The sequence below is a fragment of the Somniosus microcephalus genome, chromosome 6, assembly GCF_052327205.1.
Source record: "Somniosus microcephalus isolate GS21.2 chromosome 6, FLI_Smic_1.0, whole genome shotgun sequence".
Taxonomy (NCBI): domain Eukaryota; kingdom Metazoa; phylum Chordata; class Chondrichthyes; order Squaliformes; family Somniosidae; genus Somniosus; species Somniosus microcephalus.
Window position 1 is genome coordinate 69,594,032 of NC_140992.1, and position 23,285 is coordinate 69,617,316.

The 23,285-nt window shown below is 45.2% G+C and overlaps 1 protein-coding gene across 4 annotated transcripts in view; it reads left to right on the top strand.

Moving 5' to 3' along the window:
• The first annotated feature begins 2,754 nt into the window (after positions 1-2,754).
• The window catches only part of zbbx (zinc finger, B-box domain containing), a 198,242-nt gene continuing 177,711 nt past the window's right edge, over positions 2,755-23,285 (top strand). For 2 of the 4 annotated variants that reach the window (XM_085990383.1, XM_085990386.1), the window contains exons 1-2: positions 2,759-3,191; positions 18,657-18,803. In XM_085990383.1, the coding sequence (XP_085846509.1) occupies positions 18,736-18,803 (68 nt within the window). In that variant the 5' untranslated portion in view covers positions 2,759-3,191; positions 18,657-18,735. Of the gene's footprint in view, positions 3,192-18,656; positions 18,804-23,285 lie in introns of all 4 variants that reach the window. The other 2 variants (XM_085990387.1, XM_085990384.1) reach the window with 2 other exon arrangements.

Sequence of the window (23,285 nt, forward strand, 5' to 3'; positions counted from 1 at the left end):
TCCAATCTACCTGTGCTAGATCCCTTCTTAAATCACTGAAATTAACTATTTTCTGGTCTCTTTCCATAATTACTCTAAACTGAACCTGATAGCTAGATGATCTTCTACTGTAACACACATACTCCACTTCATTTCCCAGAACCAGATCCAACATTTTATTTATTCATTCACAGGATGTGGGCATTGCCAGCAAGGCCAGCATTTATTGCCCATCTCTAATTGCCGAGAAGGTGGTGGTGTGCCGCCTTCTTGAATACATGAGTGGCTTTCAGATGGCAGTGGGCATATAGGTAAGGATGACAAATTGCCTTCCATAAAGGACATTAGTGAACCAAATGGGTTTTTATGACAATCTGGTAGTTACACGGTCACCATTACTGATTTTAGCTTTTTATTCCAGATTTATTTAAATCATGTTTCCAGATCATTAGTCCAGGCCTCTGGATTACTAGTCCAGTAACATAACCACTATGTTAATGTACCCAATGTTTCCTTCTTTGTTGAACTGGAGACATATTGATCGAGAAAGTTCTCCTGTACACATATCAGAAATTCCTCTCCTTCCCTACCCTTAGCACTTTGTTTGTGCTGATGTTTTTCTCCATATCTCTCTCCTTCTCTGTTTTTCCCTCAATGCTGTTCTATTTCTTGCTTTCTTTTCTGCTTGTGCCTCACTTCTCTTCTTTTTTGGTTCTATCTCTGTTATCTTCTGCATCTGTGTCTTTCTTGTCAGCAGTGGATCAGTTGGTAGCACTCTTGCCTCTGAGTCAGAAGGTTGTGGGTTCAAGACATGAACTCCAGAGACTTGAGCACAAAAATCTAGGCTAACACTCCAGTGCAATGCTGAGGGAGGGCTGCTCTGTCAGATGTGTCGTCTTACGGATGAGAAGTTAAACCGAGGCCCCGTCTGCTCTCTTAGGTGGACGTAAAAGATCCCATGGCACTATTTCGAAGAAGAGCAGGAGAGTTATCCCCGGTGTCCTGGCCAATATTTATCCCTCAATTAACATCACTAAAACAGATTATCTGGTCAGTATCACATTGCTGTTTGTGGGACCTTGCTGTGTGCAAATTGGCTGCCACGTTTCTTTCATCACAACAGTGACTACACTTCAAAAAGTACTTCATTGGCTGTAAAGCGCTTTGCGACGTCCAGTGGTCATGAAAGGCGCTATATAAATGCAAGTCTTTCTTTTTTCTTATTTGCTTTTGGCTGGAGGTGCCAAGGCATTAAAATTTGACTGAGTCAGAAAATCTTTTGCATTATCCGAGAGAGAGCCATAAGTCTTTTGTAGCACTGGGACCAATGTAGCCCTAAACAAGTTAGCTAATGTAGCTAAAGCAGTGCAGCTGCTGGGGCTTGAGGCCAAGGAGACACATTAAAATTGGAGACCAGAGAAAGTGTAATTTGAGGCCAGTGGAAGAGAGCTTCTGCAACATTGGGGATGGAGGGAGCCAAAAACAACAGCGCCAAATAGGGTGAGAGTGAAACAGAAACCAAGCAGGAGAAAGTATGGTCTAATAGGGTAGCAGTGAGACATAAACAGGCAGCAGTGGCCACATTATTTCATATCCTCTCTATTAGAAAGGCTAACTAGTTCCACCTCATAACATGGTTCACTTCCTTGCCTCAGCCCATCAGCTGCTGAAACTTTCATTCATGCCTTTGTCACCTCCAGACTCGATTACTTCAATGCTCTCCTGGGTGATGTCCTGTACTTTGCCCTCCATAAACTTCAGGTTATCGAAAACACTGTTGTCTATATCCTATCCCACATCAAGTCGTACTCACTGACTTGAGCATAAGTTGTGCTCCCGGTCCCTCAATTTCTTAAATTTTAAATTCTCATCCTTATGTTTAAATCCTCCATGAGCCTCACTCCTAGCTGTCTCCATAACCTTCTCCACCCATATAAACCCTCCCAACTGTGCACTCTCTGTTCCTCTGACTCCGGCCTATTAGCATCTTTGTTCCACCATTGGCAACTGTGATTTAGCCACCTAGATCCCACTCTCTGGAATTCACTCCCTGAACCTCTCTGCTTCTTCACCTCCACAACAACAACCTTCATTTATATAGCAACTTTAACATAGTAAAACTTCCCAAGGCACTTCATAGGAGCGATTATCAAACAAAATGTGACATCTAGCCACATAAAGGGATATTAGAACAGGGAAAGAGGTAGGTTTTAAGGAGTGTCTTAAAGGAGGAGAGGTGGCGAGATTTAGGGAGGTATGGGCTGAGGCAAGGGATATTACATATGGGGGCAGAAACTCAACTCAGGGTCAAATAGGATGCCGAGGTTGCGACAGTCTGGTTCAGCCTCAGGTAGTGGTTAGGGAGGGAGATGGAGTTGGTGGCTAGGGAACAGAGTTTGTGGCAGGGATTGAAGACAATGGCTTTGGTCTTCCCAATATTTAACTCTCTTCCTTTAAGACCCTTGTGAAAACCCACCACTTTGACCAAGCTTTTAATCACCCCTCTAAATATCTCCTCCTTTGGTTTGGTGTCTATTCTCCTTACACCTCTGTGAAGTGCTTTAGGACATTTTTCTACTGTTAAATGCACTATATAAATGCAAATTTGTGTTGTTGAACCAGGCAGGTCTGTAGTACTCCAGGGCACTGCTAATGATTGACTAGCCTGCCTAGCTAACTAATTGAACTTGGAGAAGTCGACCAGTGATTGGAAGCCAGGATCTTCCCACTAGGTGCTAGATAGCCCTGCACGCCATTGCCCCAAAAGGTAGAATCGTCCTAGGAACACAAGTAGTGGGAAGCAGCTTTGGCAATCTGTGTAGTTTTACATGATAAAACTCCAGCAGTATTGGAGGCGACTTGGTTTTGACAACCTGTCTCTATTGCTCTCTGATGATTTCTACTACCGTATTCACAAATGCTTTCTCTAACCCAAGTTATCTATAATGTTATGTAGCTAGGATGAACAGTAACTGCAGGTTGAACCACACGAAAACCACTGAACCATTTCTGCAGCCACTTCTCTGCGAACAATCGGACGAGACCAGATCGCATCCCTGGCTCAATGCTGACGGGATTATGCACCAAGTAGCGCGAGATGTTGGTTCCATGGTAACAGACGGCGCTACAAAGCGGCTCAGTCCGGCGAAGCGGAGCCGGGTAAGGAGAGCGGGTCGGCGGACAGGGAGAGCGGGCGGACCGGATCGGATTGGGTAAGGAGAGGCGGGGTACGGCAACCGTGGGGGTCGCTACTGTCGGCGGCCGGGGTTCCCACAGCTGTTTGCTTCATTTTTTGCGCGGCTTTGTTATTGCCCTTCCTCCGCCTTTTTTTTCGAATGATTACAGCACAGAAGGAGGCCGTTCAGCCCGACGAGTCCGTGCCGGCTCTCTGCAAAAGCACTTCAACTAGTCCCACTCCCCCACCCTTTCCCTGTAGCCCTGCATTTTTTTCCTTTAGGTACTTACCAATTCCCTTTTGAAAGCCAGGATTGAATCTGCCTCCACCACCCTTTCAGCCAGTGCATTCCAGATCCCAACCACTCGCTGCATAAAAAGTTTTTCCTCATGTCGCCTTTGGTTCTTTTGCCAATCACCTTGAATCTGTGTCGTCTGGTTCTTGACCCTTCTGCCAATTTGAACAGTTTCCCTCTATCTACTTTGTCCAGACCCCTCATAATTTTGAACACCTCTATCAAATCTCCTCTAAACGTTCTCTGCTCCAAGGAGAACAACCCCAGCTTCTCTAGTCGATCCACGTAACTGAAGTCCCTCGTCCCTGGAATCATTCTAGTGAATCTTTTCTGCACCCTCTCTAAGGCCTTCACATCCTTCCTAATGTGCAGTACCCAGAATTAGATACAATACTCCAGTTGAGGTTGAACCAGTGTTTTATACAGGTTCATCATAGTTTCCACGCTTTTGTACTCTATACCTCTATTCATGAAGCCCAGGATTCCGTAAGCTTTTTTAATTGCTTTCTCAACCTATCCTGCCACCTTCAACGATTTCTGCACACATACCCCCAGGTCTCTGTTCGTGCACCCCCTTTAGGATTGTACCATTTAGTTTATATGTCCTCTCCTCATTCTACCAAAATGTATCACTTCACACTTTAATGAATTAAATTTCATCTGCCACGTATTCGCCCATTCCACCAGCCTGTCTATGTCCTCTTGAAGTCTATCACTATCCTCCTCACTGTTCACTATATTTCCAAGTTTTGTGTCATCTGCACATTTTGAAATTGTGCCCTGTGCACCCACATCCAAGTCATTAATATATATCAAGAAAAGCAGTGGTCCTAGAACCAACCCCTGGGGAACACCTGCTCCAGTCCGAAAAACAACCGTTCACCACTACTGTTTCCTGTCACTTAGTCAATTTTATATCCATGCTGCCACTGTTCCCTTTATTCCATGGGCATCAACTTTGCTGGCAAGCCTATTATGTGACACTTTGTCGAATGCCTTTTGGAAATCCATGTACACCACGTCAACCGCATTGCCCTCATCAACCCTCTCTGTTACCTCATCCAAAAACTCGATCAAGTTGGTTAAACATGATTTGCCTTTAACAAATCTGCCCTGGCTTTCCTTAATTAATCCCCACTTGTCCAAGTGACTGTTAATTTTGTCCCTGGTTATTGTTTCCAAAAGCTTCCCCACTACCGAGGTTAAACTATAGTTGCTGGGCTTATCTTTACACCCTTTTTTGAACGATGGTGTAACATTTGCAATTCTCCAGTCCTCTGGCACCACCCCCATTTCTCAGGAGGATTGGAAGATTATGGCCTGTACCTACATAAGAACATAAGAAATAGGAGCAGGAGTAGGCCATACAGCCCCTCTGGCCTGCTCCGCCATTCAATAGGATCATGGCTGATCTGAATCTAGACTCACATTCACTTCCCTGCCCTCTCCCCGTAGCCCCTAATTCCCTTATCTGCTAGGAAAATGTCTATCTCCATTTAAAATTTATTTAATGTTGCAGCTTCCACAGCTCTCTGGGGTAGCAAATTCCATAGATTTACTACCCTCTGAGTGAAGAAGTTTCTCCTCATCTCAGTTTTGAAAGGGCAACCCCTTATTCTAAGATTATGCCCCCTAGTTCTAGTCTCACCCATCAGTGGAAACCTCCTCACCGGATCCACCCGATCAAGCCCCCTCACAATCTTATGTTTCGATAAGATTGCCTCTCATTCTTCTGAATTCCAATGAGTAGAGGCCCAACCTTCTCAACCTTTCCTCATACATCAACCCCCTCATCTCTGGAATCAACCGACTGAACCTTCTCTGAACTGCCTTGAGAGCAAGTATATCTTTTCTTAAATATGGAAACCAAAACTGCACGCAGTATTCCAGGTGTGGCCTCACCAATACCCTGTATAACTGCAGCAAGACTTCCCTGTTTTTATAATCCATCCCCCTTGCAATAAAAGCCAAGATTCCATTGGCCTTCCTGATCACCTGCTGCACCTGCATACTAACTTTTTGTGTTTCATGCACCAGGACCCCCAGATCCCTTTGTACTGTAGCACTTTGCAGTTTCTCTCCATTTAGATAATAACTTGCTCTTTGATTTTTTCTGCCAAAGTGCATAACCTCACACTTTCCAACATTATATTGCATCTGCCAAATCTCTGCCCACTCACTTAACCTGTCTATGTCCTTTTGCAGGTTTTTTATGTCCTCCTCACTCCTTGCTTTCCCTCCCATCTTTGTATCGTCGGCAAACTTGGATATGTTGCACTCGGTCCCTTCCTCCAAATCGTTAATATAGATTGTAAAGAGTTGGGGTCCCAGCACTGACCCCTGCGGAACACCACTAGTTACTGATTGCCAGCCCGAGAAGGAACCATTTATCCCAACTCTTTGTTTTCTGTTAGATAGCCAATCATCCACCCATGCCAGTATATTACCCCCAATCCTGTGATTTTTTTATCTTGATCAGTAATCTTTTGTGTGGAACCTTGTCAAATGCCTTTTGGAAGTCCAAATACACTACATCCACTGGTTCCCCTTTATCCACCCTGTATGTTACATCCTCAAAGAATTCGAGCAAATTTGTCAAACATGACTTCCCCTTCGTAAAACCATGCTGACTCTGTGCTATTAAATTATGTTTATCCAAATGCTCTGTTACTGTTTCCTTAATAATGGACTCCAACATTTTGCCAACCACAGATGTTAGGCTAACTGGTCTATAGTTTCCAGCTTTTTGTCTACTTCCCTTCTTAAATAAGGGTGTTACATTAGCAGTTTTCCAATCTGCCGGGACCTTTCCTGAGTCCAGGGAGTTCTGGAAAATAATCACCAATGCATCCACAATCCCTACCGCCACTTCTCTCAAGACCCTAGTGTAATGATCAATAACATGTCATTCTATAGTGGACACTAGGTGGAGCCGTATAGCTGTATGTATATAATAAGACTACACTACCCAGCTGTAGGTATATTAAGACTACATTACCCATGAGGCACTAGGCTACCCACAAGGCAGCAGTCAAGATGGAAGCCTCTACAGATACTGTACCTAGTCCACATGTGCTCAATAAAGTAACTAGCAAAAGCTAGCTGTGTTCATAATAAGAATGTCTATTTATTAATGAACATAAGACCTAGGATGTAGGCCATCAGGTCCGGGGGATTTATCTGCCTTAAGTCCCATTATTTTACTGAGTACCATCTCCTTAGTGATTTTAATCGTGTTTAGCTCCTCCCCCCCGCCCCCCCCCCCCCCATTGCCCCCTGTTTGTCCAGTGTTGGGATATTTTTAGTGTCCTCTACGGTAAAGACTGATACAAAATATTTGTTCAGCGTCTTTGCCATCTCCATGTTCCCCACCACTAGTTTCCTGGTCCCATCCTCAAAGGGACCACTATTCACTTTAGCCACCCTTTTTCTTTTTATATAGCTGTAGAAACTCTTGCTGTCTGTTTTTATATTTTTTGCTAGTTTACTTTCATAATCTATCTTCCCTTTCGTAATTAATCTTTTAGTTATTGTTTGCTGGCTTTAAAATGCTTCCCAACCTTCTATCCTCCCACTAGATTTGGCTAATTTATATGCCCTTGTTTTCAGTCAAATACTATCCTTTATTACTTTACTAAGCCACGGATGGCTGTGTTTTCTTTTACTCCCCTTTTTCCTCAGTGGAATATATTTATCTTGAAAGATGTGAACTATCTCCTTGAATGTAGACCACTGCTCTTGTACCGTCTTACACTTTAATCTGTTTCCCCAGTCCACTTTAGTCAATTCTACTCTCATACCTTCATAGTCTCCTTTATTTAAGCTTAGTACGCTGGTTTGAGATCCAACTCTCTCACCCTCAAACTGAATTTGGAATTCAACCATGTTATGGTCACTCATTCCAAGGGGATCCTTTACTAGGACAATTTTTATTAATCCTGTCTCATTACACAGGACCAGATCTAAGATTGCCTGCCCCCTGGTTGGTTCAGTTACATACTGCTCAAGGAACCCGTCCCTAATACACTCTATGAACTCTTCCTCAAGACTGCCATGCCCAATTTGATTAGTCCAGTCAATATGAAAGTTAAAATCCCCCATGATTATAGCTGTTCCCTTATTACAAGCCCCAACTATTTCCTGATTTATACTCCGACCAACAGAGTTGCAACTGTTAGGAGGCCTATAGACTACGCCCACTAGTGACTTTTTCCCCTTATTATTCCTTATCTCCACCCAAACTGTTTCACTATCCTGATCCTTTGACCCAATATCATTTCTGACTATTGCAGTGATTCCATCCTTGATTAACATAGCAACCCCACCTCCCTTTCCTTCCTGACTGTCTTTCCTAATTGTCAAATACCCTTGTATGTTTAGTTCCCAGTCATGATTATCTTGCAGCCATGTTTCCGTAATGGCCACCAGATCATACCCATGTGTAGTTATTTGCATCGTCAACTCGTCAATTTTGTTACGAATGCTGCGTGCATTCAGATAAAGAACTTTCAAATATGTTTTCTGACAATTTATTCCTGCTTTTACCCCTTTTACTACTTTACCTTTATCATTATACATTCTGTCCCTTCCTGACACGCTCTGGTTTTTAATTCCCCCACTGCTACCTTGCTCTATTGCCTTCTCCGCTGTCGTTTTTATTTTTCGCTCTCTTAAAACCTCCCCCCCCACTAATTAGTTTAAAGCCCTCTCTACAGCCCTAGTTATTCGATTCGCCAGGATTCTAGTCCCAGCACTGGCCAAGTGAAGTCCGTCCCAATGGAACAGCTCTCTCCTGTCCCAGTACTGATGCCAGTGTCCCAGGAAGCAAAACCCATTTCTCCCACACCAGTCTTTGAGCCACACATTTAACTCTCTAATTTTATTTACCCTAGCCAAATTTGCACGTGGCTCAGGTAGTAATCCAGAGATTATTACCCTTGTGGTTCTGCTTTTTAATTTGGCCCCTAGCTGCTCAAACTCCCTCAGCAGAACCTCCTTCCTTATCCTATCTGTCGTTGGTACCAACATGGACCACGACAACTGGATCCTCCCCCTCCCACTCCAAGTTTCTCTCCAGCCCAGAGGAGATGTCCTTAACCCTGGCACCGGGCAGGCAACACAGCCTTCGGGCCTCTCGCTCTCGGCTGCAAAGAACTCTATCTATCCCCCTAACGATACTATCCCCTACCACTACAACATTTCTTTTAACTCCTCCCACTTGAATGGCTCCACGGTGCTGTGGCCGGGTTGCTCATCCTCCCCGCAGTCCCCGTTCCCATCCTCACAGGGAGTAAGAGCCTCAAACCTGTTGGACAAGAGCAAGGGCTGCGGCTCCTCCAACACTACCTCCTGGATCCCCGTACCTGCCTCACTTCTAGTCACACCATCCTGACCCTGGCCACGGACTACATCTGAATTAATTAATCTAATTGGTGTGACTACCTCCTGATACAGAGTCCAGGTAACTCTCCCCCTCCCTGATGTGTCTCAGTGTCTGAAGCTCGGACTCCAGCTCTTCAACACGGAGCCGGAATTCCTCAAGCAGCCAACACTTACTGCAAATGTGATCACCGTGAGCATCAATGGTGTCCACCAGCTCCCACATATTGCAGCAGCAACACATCACCTGCTCTCCCATTCTATGTAATTAATTAAATTTATTATTATTTTTAAATACCCTCTGCCCCGATTCTAGATGATGAATGTCGCACCTTAGAAACTATAAACCACAGAGTTTAAGCTTAAAAAAGAGAGAAATACTTGCCAACCAATCACTTACCCGCTTTCTGGTGACGTCACACTTGGATTACTTTTTACCTCTCTCCTTCCCTCCGAGTTTGGAGACTGGTACGCCTTACCTGGTCTCTGGGGTCTTCTATAGCCCTGCTCTGCCGCTCGAGTTTCCCGCCGACGCTCTGAGGCCTTACCTGGTCTCTGGAGCCTTTTATAGTGCCGTTCGAGATTCCCGCCGACGCTGTGAGGCCTTACCTGGTCTCTGGAGCCTTTTATAGCCCCGCTCTGCCGCTCGAGATTCCCGCCGACGCTGTGAGGCCTTACCTGGTCTCTGGGGCCTTTTACAGCCCCACTCTGCCGCTCGAGTTTCCCGCCGATTTCTTCCTTCACTTCACTCGGCATCCTAGGATGCATCCATCCAGTCCTGGTGACTTATCACTTTAAGTACAGCCAGCCTTTCTAGTACCTCGTCTTTATCAATTCTTATCCTATCCAGTATTTTCTCTACCTCTTTTACATCCACCTGAGCGAGCAGATGGGGCCTCGGTATAACTTCTCATTCGAAAGACGGCACCTCCGACAGTGCAGCACTCCCTCAGCACTGCACTGGAGTGTCAGCCTAGATTTATGTGCTGAAGTCCCTGGAGTGGGACTTAAACCCACAACCTTCTGACTCAGAGGCGAGTGTGCTACCTCTGAGCCACAGCTGACATTATGAGCACTTTGCATCTGTCTTCACCAAGGAAGAGGATGCTGTCATAAACATATCACATATCCCATGGCACTATTTCGAAGAAGAGCAGGGGAGCTATCGCTGGTGTCCTGGCCAATATTTATCCCTCAATCAACATAACAAAAAAACGGATTATCTGGTCGTTATCACATTGCTGTTTGTGGGACCTTGCTGTGTGCAAATTGGCTGCTGCGTTCCTTGCAACAGTGACTACACTTCAAAAGTACTTAATTGGCTGTAAAGCGCTTTGAGATGTCTGGTGGTCGGAAAAGGCGCTATATAAATGCAAGTCTTTTTTCTTTTTCATTTTAGTACCTCTGTCTTCATGCGTAGGTCTCCTTTTTGGTCCCTAATCTGCCCCCCCCCCCCCCCCACTACCCATTACTATTTATATGCCTAGAAGACTTTTAGATTACCTTTTATGTTAGCTGCCATTCTATTCTCATACCCTCTCTTTGCCCCTCTTATTTTCTTTTTCACTTCTCCTCTGAACTTTCCATATTTAGCCTGATTCTCGACCTGACATCTGACATACGTGCTCTTTTTCTGCTTCATCTTACTCTCTATTTCCCTCATCATCCAGGGATCTCTGACTTTCGTTGCCCTACCTTTCCCCCCTCGACTGTACCCAAACTATTTCCTCCTTAAAGGCCGGTCATTGTTTGATTACAGTTTTACCTGTTAATCTTTGATTCCAATTTACCCAGGCCATTGCACTGAAATTGGCCTTCCTCCAATTAAGTATTTTTACTCTAGATTGCTCCCTGTCCTTTTTCCATAGTTAATCTAAACCTTATGATTCTGTGATCGCTGTTCCCTAAATGTTCACCTACTGACACTTGCTCCACTTGACCTATTTCATTCTCCAGAACCAGATCCAGTAATACCTCCTTCCTGCTCCATGTTCCTTCACTGATCTCCACATTGTCCCCAGGATGGAAATCAGGAAACACGTTTTGGGATTTTGTGTTGTTTAGCATTTGAGTTTGGGCCGGGGAAAAGGAATAGAGAGAAACTTAGCAGCTCTGCAGATAGTCTGGGAATGGGTACAGGGCGAGTTTGAGTTTTTTTTAACCTGGTATTTAATAGGTTAAGTCACGGTGGAGCAGCAATTAACAATGTTGAACTATATTAATAAATCAGCCGATTATGGGCCAGAGGGTGTTCTGCTGAAACAACAGTGCTGTGGTCAGACTGTACTTTTGAATACAAGACACAAAGGAAACATTGGTGTGGAGTAAGGGGTTGCTGTCGGGCTGATCACATTGCTTGAGCATTGAGCTATGAGAAGAACTTGAAATTTTTAACAGGGGGAAGGTGCCTGTGATCGAACCATCTCGAAATGTATAAGATGCCAATTGATGTAGAAAGAGACAAGTTAAATATGGCATACTACTTCAAGTTAAGCCATGACAGTAGGATGGGGGACATAGTTTCAAACTGGTGATGGTAATGTCTGGTAGTGTAGTGGTTACAGTGGGATAGTCAGGTGGGAGTGTTCCTGGCTGTTCTCAACATTGGCTCAATAATTGCGGTCGGCAGCGTAGCTATGGAGTACGCCGCCGACCTACGAAAAGAATACGAACTTACCTTGTGTGAGGCCCAGAACGAAGACTTGCTTTTCGGCTCTGCAGAGTGTGCGCAGCGTACACATCGCGAAGCCCAGGAGCACAGCGTACAGCCTATGTGTAAGGGAAGACGTGCCCACAAAATCTGTCAAAACTAAGCCACGTCCACAGAAACTTCTTTCAGTCTCTTCCATTGAAAGTACATTTTAAAAGCTTTAAATTAAACTGGTAATTGGACATGTATCAACATTTTGTTTTATTTTTTTCATCCAATCTCACAATTTATTAGTCCCCATGTATACAACTTCCTGTTTTGATACTCAGTAAAGGTCCAACACTCCTACAAGTAATGTTGTTGAACTTCAGAAAGAGATTCCCAGCCATATATTCAATGTTAATTTTCAGGATTAAAAAAATTATTTAGACTGGTACAGGTAGACTATCCTTTATCCGAAAACCTCGGGACCAGCCGTGTTTCGGTTTTCGGAAAATTTCGGATTTCGGAAGGTATTTTATAAGACTGGGAAATTTGTCGGGAGTCGGGGTCGGCGGGGGGGTCGGCGGGGGTCCGCGGGGGGGTCGGCGGAAGTCGGGGTCGGCAGGGGTCGGCGGGTCGTCGGCAGGGGTCGGGGTCGTGCGCACGACTTACGCTGACCCTCTGCTCAGCGTAAGTCGTGCGCCACTCTGGTCATGTCGTGCGCACGACTTACGCTGAACGAAAAAACCTTCGGTTTTTGGCGGGTTTCGGTTTTCGGAAGTTCGGATAAAAGGTAGTCTACCTGTAATAGATAAATCTATTTTCCTTGATATAGATGCATTACATTGTTTATGTTCATTTTTGAGTTGAAAGAACAGATTGGTCACTGAAATCTGATAGATGTTCACTTTATTTAACTTCCTTATTCAATTTCCCAAGTAATTAAAATTAAACTTGACCGACAAAAAAAGTTTCCTCCACCAAAACGTACACAATATCCACACACAGATCTGCTTTTAAGATGTGAAACAGGCTCCTGCGTCTGCTTTCACTAACCATAAAATTTTCGGATGTAATTGCTGGGCAGTTGGTAGGCAATTAGCCCAACTCTGCCAGCATTTAGTATTTCCCCATTGGAGCGGATCATCTCTCAAGGCGTACCTTGACAGATCGCAAGTTTGGGATTTAGTGCATGCGGAAATCTAGTAGCCCACATCCAGGTATCCATGAGGTGTTGTAAGTCATCAGCAGCAGGTGAATTATATGCCACCAGAATCTGTAACCTCATGGTCTGACACATCCCTCACTTCATCATCACTATCAATCTGGGAGCCCAACCTTGGTTCAATAGGAAGTATAGAAGAGCATACCAGGAGCAGCACAGATATAAGAATGAGGTAACAACTTAGTAAAGCTACCTGCATTCTGAACACCAAAAGCAGCAGAGCTAAGTGTCCAACAGCCAATGGAAGAGATAAGAACTCTCCAGTCCCACCACATCCAGTTAAGAATAGTGGTGGACAGTCGAGCAATTAATGGGAGCAGGAAGTTCCAGGAACATCCCCATCCTTATCAATGGCGTAGCCCAGCATATGAGTGCAAGAGTTGAGCCTCAAGTGTTTGCAAGTTTCTTTAGTCAAAAGTGCTGAGTGGACGATCCGACTCTGCCTCCTCTTGAGATGCACCCCATCATGGATGCAAATATCCAGCTAATTCAATTTACTCCAGGTTACAAGAGATGGTAGAATGCAATGGACACAGCAAATACCATGGACCCTAACAACATCGGTCAGTACTGACGAGGGGAGCCGAGCATGGCGGCCAGAGGTCGGACTGTGAGCGGGAGAAGCAGGCCCTGGGCCATCGGACCGTGGAGCCGGCGACGGTGAGGAGGAGGCCATGGCGACCGGAGCATTCACATCCCGACGATGTGTTCGGCGAGTCGGGCGGAGGCAGCGCAGCGCAACGAGCAGCAGCAGCCACGACGACCCGCTGCAGCACGTCGGCTGGCAGCTCCATGGCGGGAAGCTCGCAGTCCGACTGGGAGGAGGGGAGCCGGGCATGGCGGCCAGAGGTCGGATCGTGAGCAGGAGAAGCAGGCCACCACACGTGGAGCCAGCAACAGTGAGGAGGAGGCCGCGGTGACGAGGAGGACGGAGTGGCTGAGGGACATCGTGCTCCCGCTGCCACTGGGAGCCATTGAACTGACTTTCTGAACACGGCGCTGTAAGAATAGCTGACGTGTCCCTACGTTCCATTGTACTTGTACTTGTACTGGTTACATATGGCAAATAAAATTGAATTGAATTGAATGACCAGTGCACCAGATGTAGCTGCCCCCCCCCACCAACCCCGGTCTCCCGCTCACTAGCCAAGCTGTACCGGTGCGGTTATGGCATTGGCATCTATTGGATAATTTCCAATAGTGTCCAGGCACTGGAATGGTGCTGTCCATTGAACATTCCAGTGTTGATTTGAGCAGTTCATGCCAGCCTACAATAGGACTTGGACAACATGCAGGCATGATTTGACATGTTGCAGGTAACATTTATGCTACAGAAGTGCCAGGCAATGACAATCTCCAACAAGAAAAATCCCAACCACCTCACTCTGACCGTCAAAGGCACTACCATTACTGAGTCCTTTTCCACCAACATCCTGAGGGTCACCATTGACCAGAAGCATAACTGGACCAACCATATCAACACTGTGGCTAAAAGAGCAGGGCAGAGGCTGGGTAGTCTTGTGGATCGCCTCCTCAAAGCCTCCAGCATCTACAAGCACAAGTCAGGAATATGAGCGAATGCCCCCTGTTCGCCTGGATGGGTACAGCTGCAACAGCGCTCAAAGCTTGACACCATTCACGGCAGAACAGTTTGCTCGATTGGCAGTCTTGTCATTAAATTCTATGTCCACACCTCCATCACTGGTGCACTGTGGTTGCAGAATGCACTGCAGCAATTTTACAAGGTTACTTCGACAGCACCTGCCTTCCCTGTGACCTTTAGCGCCAAGAAGGATACGAACAGCGAGATCTGGAGCATCACCTGACCGATATATATTGCTTCATTGTTGCTGGGCCAGTATCCTGGAATTCCATACAAAATGCCCTTTTGGGAGCACTATCACCATAAGGACTGTAGCAGTTGAGGAACATGGCCCACAGTTGCTTTCTTTGGGTAATTCGAGATGGGCAATAAGTGTGGCCTTTCCAGCATCAGCCAGATCCTGAGAACAAATACTAGGAAGAACTTATTTTATAAATATATATATATATATATATAGATAGTTCTGTCTGTCTGTCTGTCCGGGCATCACTCAAAAGTTATAGAGCGTACCTACACGTTATATCAAAAGAAAGCTTATGATTAGGGGAGTCTACTAGACGTCTTTACTTTTTGGTCAGACAAAAATTGTTCGGACAGTAGACAAAAAACGGAAAAAACGGAAAAAAATCCGCTCATTAGCGGTTGACCAATCCTACCGCTCATTAGCGTTGAGTGACGTGATGGTTGACCAATCCTACAGTTCAGTGACCTGGTGGTTGACCAATCGGTATGGGGCGTTTCATGGTGTTTGTGGGCGGGGCCTAATCCTTCAAACTGCCGTTACTGAGGTGAGTGGCGGCCATTACAGACCAGCCAGGCCTGAAGCTTAAAAAATTTCTCTCTCTCTCTCTCTCTCTCTTTCTCCCCCCAGTCTCTCTCTCTCTCTCTCTCTCTCTCTCTCTCTCTCTCTGTCTCTCTCTTCTCCCCCCAGTCTCTCTCGATCCCCGGGCCTCTCCTCTCCCCACCCCCAGTCTCAGAGTCTCTCTCTCTCTCCTTCCCACACAGACAGACAGACAGACAAACTCATTTATTTATATGTATATATATATTATTTATATATATAAATTATTTCTATTTTTTTCATAACATACCCTCGGCTAGTATTTTATAAAGAATAACCAATACTTGGAATTAACTTCTAGGTTGGGTAGTGGAGGAAAAATAATTGTCATTCAGAAGTAAGTTGGATGTTGTAATGGGGGACTGTAGGTTTTCTCTCTCTATTTTTTCATCCCTACCTATCTGATTCCAAGACACTTGAGAACCTGTTACTTTCTAGAATAAGGGAAACTGGGAGCTTGTTAGGAGGCAGTAGTTAATAGATGGATTCAGTGTCAAAACAGAAGAATGATTTCTTTGTGAGCTATAATTCATCTGCAGTGTAGGGCATAACCTTGAAACAAACCACCCCCTAATATCTTACTATTTATCTGCCAGGAAATTGGCACTTGGTCCCTGCTTGGAACTGTTTAGGCTTTAAACAGTTGGTACCACTCTTGCATGTGAGTCAGAAGGACATGGGTTCAAGGCCCAATTTGGACTTGAGCACACAATAAAGATTCATGCCTCAATGTAGTACCGAGGGAGTGCTGCATTTTTAGAGATGCAGTCTTTTGGATGTGACGTTAAACCAAGGCCCAGTCTGTCTATTCAAGTGGACAAGACTTGAAGAGCACGGAGTTCCCCCAAGTATTCTGGCCTACATTTATCCCTCAACTCTCACTACCAAAAACAGATTAACTGATCATTTATCTCATTACTGTTTTGTGGGACTTTGCTGTGCACATATTGATTGCCACATTTTCCAACAAAACAATAGTGACAGCCCTTCAAAAGTATTTAATTGGCAGTGAAGCACAAGTTTGTTTCTTTTCCTTTTTATGCAAGTTTGTTATTTCTGCAAGTTATTTTTCTTCCACCCTTCCTTTGTGCTTCCTTTTTTCCTGTGTGCTATCAAAAAAAAGAATTAAACTTAAAGTATGGAAATGCTTCAATTGTGATTCTGTTACAGTAAAATGTACAATTACTCAGTTAATGTATGCTAAAATAACACTTGTTGGATCAAGCCCATTGCTGCAGGGTTGAAGTGCTCATGTCTGCTGACCAGTGGGGAAAAATATGTTTTGCCTATTTACCTTCTCAAAACCCTTAAAAGTTTGAGCACCTCTATTAAATCTCTTCTCGTCTTCATTGTTCTAATGAACAAACTCTAGTTTCTCCTTATCCCTTGCATCATTCTAAGTAATCCTTTCTATACTCTCTCCATAGTCTTAACATCCTCCCTACAGTATGTAGGGGGTTGACGTGTACCCAGTCAGCTCTGCCCCTGACTGTCCCTGAGCGGTTCGAATCGCTCCCACACCCCTGGGTTCTAGACACCGGACTTAGGTACAGGCGGCGATACAGAAAATAGAGTAGACAACTGGTTTGGTGCAAGAAAACCGTAAATTTTATTAAAGGCAAAATAAAGTCACAACACTGAGAATTACTAGGATAATTACAGGCATATAAAAATACACTTATTTGGGAATGGGGAACACACGGCACATCGAGAGAACAAACACATTAAAATCCCCCTACCCTTGTCCCACCCCCAATACCTAACTAGATTAAGCTACGAGGGGTCAGGGATTTATGCTCACCAATTTGAAACCTGTTGATTAAACCGGTTGTGGGTTTTGAGGTTCGCTCTTGTTGTCCTTTGGGGTCCGTTGTCGTCACGTGGTCACCGGGCGCGGCGATGGAGTCGTTTGTGCGAAGTACCCTCCTTTTCCTCTTAACGTCTTCGTTGGGTACTTTGCAGAAATGGGTTTTCTTCTTCTGGTGGTGGTTTGGTCGCCGACGGTTTTGTTGCGGTTGGGGCTCGGTTGGTGGTTTATATTGTCAATTGATCTTCCTACTCATGCTTCGAATGCCAGCTTATAACTAAGCCGGGGTGTGTACCCACTCGTCCCCAACGTGTCTTTTCCGCTGCCTTTATCGGTTTTACCATTTGTCTCGTCTCGTCTCGTCTGCCCGTTCGTGGCCCGTGTGTCCTGTGCGTTTTCGATTCGGGCCTCGTTCACCTCCCACGTTTGGCCCCCGGTGTAATAATGGGCGTCCTTGGTGTCGAGCAGCGCGGGGAGGGAGAAGAGAGCCCGCAACGAGGCGAGAGGCAAGAGAGAGCAGAGAGACCAAGAGGCAAGAGACCTTGGCTACCGGTGGGCCTACAATTATACCAGCTTCTTCACCCCTTATCTGCGCGCCAAATCAGGTCATTCCTTTGTCTAACTTTTGGCGGGCTCGTCCAAAGTGATTACGCTCATCCACTTTAACGGCTTTTGGGGCGGTTGTCTCCTGGTTTAATGGCTTCGATATCCTGGCTGTTTGTTATTTATGAAATTTAATTGTCCTTTTCCTGGCTTGTTAGCTACTGTGAGCTGTTACCGATTATGTATGCAGAACGTTAATGGCCTCAAGATTAGGCCCATCCTGACTTGATCTGTTCCAAGATGAAGAATGCATATTCTGTGTTTACCTAGCTATCTGGCTTTACAAAGTCTTTCACAGATCCATGCATGTTAGGTTTCGTTTCAGGTTTTGAAAAGTGCCTGCCTTTTGCAGGGCCTTGCTTTTAAAATCCTGTACGTTTTGGTCACGAAGTTTCAGAAGCCATTTTGGGTACTCTTTTTTAATAACTTGTCCATACAGGGTCCCTTTATCCATAACTTTTGGGGAATGTGGGAATTTTGAGAACCCTACAAATAGAACACCCAAAACTGGATATATATATATATATATATTCCATGTTTTTCTTCTTGACTTTATTAATGTGTCCTCCCACTTTAAGATTTGTGTATCGGAACCCATAATTCTCTGCTCTTTGACTCAAGACTGCCTCTCCTACTGCTATAGCGAATAATTGGACCCATTTATTGAACCCCTTTTGTACTGTAGTGACCTTTAGTCTTGTATTGCAGAATAACACTTGCTGGAAATATTGATTTCTGTGTGATAACTGCAATGGTTTAGCAATGCCCTAAATAGCATTGCATTTAATATTTAACCCATCATTGCCAATACTCTCTCTTGTTTTCTATCAAATTCTCATCAATCTCTAACACCCATTACTGCCTTGGTAGGTCAATTGACGAACAGTCTGGTTGAGATCAAGAATTCTGTACATGGAGAATTGCGAATACAAACTCGCATGTCTTTGCTTCATGTCTTAGAAAGCTAGTATATGCTACACTGTGCTGCTTCCTTGATGTTGCATTTAGCTCTCATATTGTGTCATGTCATCATACTAATTCTGATTTGGCTATTATCCAGTAGCTTAACTGTGTTTTACATTTTACAGTAATACAGATTAATCCTTTTGTTTTTCAGAAATCTCCCTTCTTAACACTGTGCTGTTGGATGTAACAGCTGCTATTCCTTAACTTTGAATTGTCGCAATCACTGAACCATGAATCCTAATGATTTTGTTGTGATCCCAGGCAACAAACCTGGCACTTCCGTTAAGTTAAAAGCAAGGTAAATGAATTAAAAGCATCTTGGGAGAACATTAGATTTTTGTTAAAATGTAAAATTTTAATGAATATGAAAATGTGAAGTAGAATTTTTATGGGAGGATAAAACTTTGAAATAACAGGTTCTGACCTCCCCTTGTATTTTTAACTACATTCATAGTGCTTACTACCGTCTCCATTTTTAGATCATGATTTGAACTAAATGCATTCACTAGTTTAATTCATGAACCTGGTACTATTGCAAGCCTAACCTAGGTTGTGCTTTCAATCTGTGATGGTAATTAAGCCATGTGCAATCCTTGGTTAGCAGCTAATTTTTAACTTTAAAAGTGGCATTCAGAGGTGATAGGTTTTACTCCAAACTAACGTCCTGGTAAATGACCAGTATTTTTCACTTTTATTGCCAATCAGCTGGAAATTTGCGATGTTGGATTTTACAACACATGGTATAAAATACCCCAGGCAGAATATTACTGTGCATTCACTTTAACTTTGTTGGAATACACCTTTTAACTTGATAAACAGCAGCTCCCTCTGGAGGGCAGAGGCTGCTGCCAGACAGTGCACATAAAATAGTAACTCAGTCTATCTTAACTTGCCACTGGCGTGAGCATCGTATGTGGGCTTCATGACAAATTGACAAACTCTACTTGGTTTTCAAATTATGCTCTTTCTATGTTTTGACTGAAAAAATGTAATGTGAATGAGCTTTTGGTGATTCAGTTATTGTGTAGGACAGTAAAGATGCATTTTACTTTTATGGTGTGGCAACCCTAAAGAAAATTGCAAAACTAGAAACTGAACATCGACCTATTTAGGAATTGTTAGACGAAAGAAGACAGAGGTCCATCTTGTTTGCCTTCTACCATCCTGGTAGTCGCATGATGCAATGATAATAGAGTTGTTGATTTAATTATAGTGATCAATCTCTATCAATTAGCCTACAACAGAGCCAGAAATGAAATGGAAAAACCCCAGTGGAGAGCTTTGTGTTGAGATTAACTTATCTCTAGTCTTTCAATAATCAGAATCGAGTGCAAACCAATATGGTGGGTATATTGTGTTTAATCGGAGTTTAGGACGGAATATAACACACTAGTTATACAGTAAAAACATACGACCGTGACACGTAGCTGGTACCGGACCCGATCAGACAGACGGCTGACGTGCACGACAATCCTCCTTATTCCCCTCTCTTCCTGAGCTGCCCAAGAGTGTTAAACTGGAGTCCGCATGGTGTCCACGCTCAGGAGCGCTCCACTCCACTGTCTGTGCTAAGGGCTTTCCAGGTCTTGCTTTTATTCTCTTAAGGGTGGACCTGGGGTAGAATATGGACAGGACCATTTAACCTATCGAGGTTCCCCTTAAAACAAGGTGCCCAATGGCATGTCAAGTTCTTTGTCCAAACTTACAGACGAAGACCCTTCCTCAAGCGCTCCTATGCTTTCCCCTCATGTCTTGTTTATACATTTCGAAGGCCAATCCATCTGAATTCCTCTTATCTCTGTCCTGTCCTCCCTTGTGCAGCCAGTGTGTGTCCCAGGCACAGTCTTGGGCCATTTAATCAAATGCCCAAGCTAGAGCAGCCTTGCACAACCAGCCACCATCCAAACTATCTCTCCTTAATCTAACAGACTATTTCATCCTGGGATGATACCTTAACTCCCATAAATTCCTTCTATTCTATATCCTTTATACTAATTAACTTTTACATATCTTTGCAAGCAGTTCTGTTAAACGAACTCCAATTCCTAAGCATTATAATATGGTTATTAGCAAGAATGGAAGAAACATAAGTTGGGCCTTAGTTGGCCAAATTAAAGATGCATTAAATAAAGTTAAAATCCTAACTTGCAGACAGCTAGCCTGGGAGGCAAGGCCATATGTGGTGGCCCCTGAGTGGAATGTTATGTATCATCTAATCTAACTAGTCTGAAGACACTTTGGGCTGGATTTTCATTGAGGAAAACTTTCGGGGTTGTAGTCCCGCCTCCATAGAGTTGTAGCCAACCCACGCGATTTTGACTTGATTGACCTTGTTGAGCCCGCCCAGCGGGCTCAGCAGGCCAATTAAGGGCCACCTGGCAACAGGTGACGTCACAGACCTTTTGACAGATGAAATATCAGCATTTGACAACACTGACAATCTGTACTCTAAATCATCCTGAGAGGAAGGAATTAATTTAGAGATCTCTCCGGAACAGAAATATGAATGCTGCAATTTTTGACAGATCGCGGCCATTCTGCTTTCTGTGTCGGTGAGATGAGGGACTCCCGAGACCTGAAGGAAGGAAGGCTGTAAAGGTAAGTAAAACTTCTTTAAACACTTTACACACACTTACCTCTGCACTCATGCACCCATCACGCACCTGAACACCGGACATCTCGAACCCTCCAAGCCCGACGGCCCGCCTCGCTAACTTGGCGTGGTTTGGAACTGTCGGGAATCCCACACTTCAGGGATAAAAATTGGGATTAGGCTAAAAATTGCCTGTTAACTACCTGTTAACAGGCAGTTAGTTGGCACTAATCCTCTTCCCGCCTCGGGGAGGCGGGTCCCAGTGCGGGGCAGGTACCCGCCTGCTTTGAAACTGGCATGGAGGCAGGTTGGGGGCAGGATGGGTTCGTGCCCCCGATTTTGTGATTTTTAACCCCCCACACGCCTCCAATCTTGCCTCCATGGCCCAATGAAAATCCTGCCCTTTGTCTCAAGCTCTAATACAAGTTTCCAGGAAACCGAAACTTAAGCCGTTTCAGTAAAACACAACTTATACATTAACTCTACTTATCTCGAGTACTAATACAATCATTTAAACACAGTATTATTTGCATAACCATGTATATATTTTGCGTACCTAGGTACCCCTAATTTCTAACATTTGGACACCATGGCCTAGAAATTCGGTTGGTAGCACCAGCGATTAGCGCCTAAAGAGCCCGAGAATTGGGGCGTTACCCAATTTTCGAGCAGGCGCCGTGAATATAGCGCCACCTCCCATATTGAGTATCCTTTTAGCGCCGGCGCTAACTCTTTGCGCACGCCCGCGGGCGCAGGCAGATCATGACGTCATTTCAGTGTGCAACACCTTTTTGGCGCCCCGGACCGGATATTCGGTGGCACCCGCAACCTTTCCGCCTGGCGCTATTAGTGACAGTTGGATGGAGCGTTCCCAGGCCCTTCTCGGACTCGGGCGCTATTTAATGGGGACAGCACTAGTATAAAAGCTGCAGCCATTTGGGCTGGCCATTCTGATCATTGCTGGAGAGAGTTGCTGACCTTCTGTTGGACAGTAATTTTCTCATTGAGCCTTCGGAGGCACTGGCACTGGCAGCTTGAGGGCCCGGCTCCCGAGCTGGTGATGCAGCATCTGAAAGCAGGGAGGTGGAAGAGTGGCTTTAGCAAAAGGACAGCTTGGCAGCAAGGGATGCCAGATTGCGGCAAGGCTATGACATGGGTCCACAGTGAGAAAGCATGCTGGCGGGGGGAACAAGTGGAAGGAGACGGTTGTAAAAGGCGAGAACCTTACCACCGCTGTCGACAATGGGGTCGGCAGCTGCAGTGGTTGCAGGACCACTCAGACGTCCTCCAAGAATCTGGTGGACTCTCTCCTCGAGATCCGTGAGAGTGACCACTTGTGGAGGTCCTCCACCGGTGCGAAGCTGGTCTTTGCCAATCCTCGCCAGCTTGGACTGCAGGGGAAAGGAGGGGAAGTTATGTTACATGATGCCCTGAGTGATCATCTCATGCCCCCCATGGTGCAAGAGCCCTTACATGACGCCTTGAGTCAAATGTGCATGTGTGTGCCCAGAAAGGGCCATGAGTGCTTGCAGGCGGATGGCCAATGGGGCACAGCTCACCCTGTAGCCATAAAGTCAGGTGCAAATGAAGGGATGCAGAAGTTTGCAGAAACAACACTCACCCTCACGACCCGAGTGAGGTCGTTGAATTTCTTTCTGCATTGGACAGGGCTCCATTGGACGTCACCATGCTGCTGGAGTTGACCCTCTGGCATACATCCCTCCAAGCTCGTCGGCAGTCCTTATGATTCGGCCTCGTGCCATTGTCTGGGTAGAGAACATCTCGCCGGTGCTCCGCTGCGGCCACCAATTGCTCCAGAGCCTCATTGGTGAAGCGCTCTACTCTCTGTCTCACCTTCTCCATCTGGTCCAAGTTTTTAGCGCCAGAGAAGGGCCTGCACCGATTCTGAGGCCTGCAAGGCACAGAGTGTGGATGCTGAAGCTGACTGACCCACCCCTTTAAGAGCTGGCCAGCGCCTGGAAGTCTCGTGGTCATTGGTAATTGAGAGCACCTGCGTTGCGCCCGTCCGCTCCGATATTGGGTAGTGCCGGAAGTTTTGCGCCTTAGGCCCGTGCAACGTCTGAATTCGCGCCTCAATCCCCTTTGGGGGCGATGCAACCCAATATCGCGCCAGGCGGCGATAAGTTTCGTCTGGCTATAAAGTTTGCGCAGCGCCAGTTCTAATGC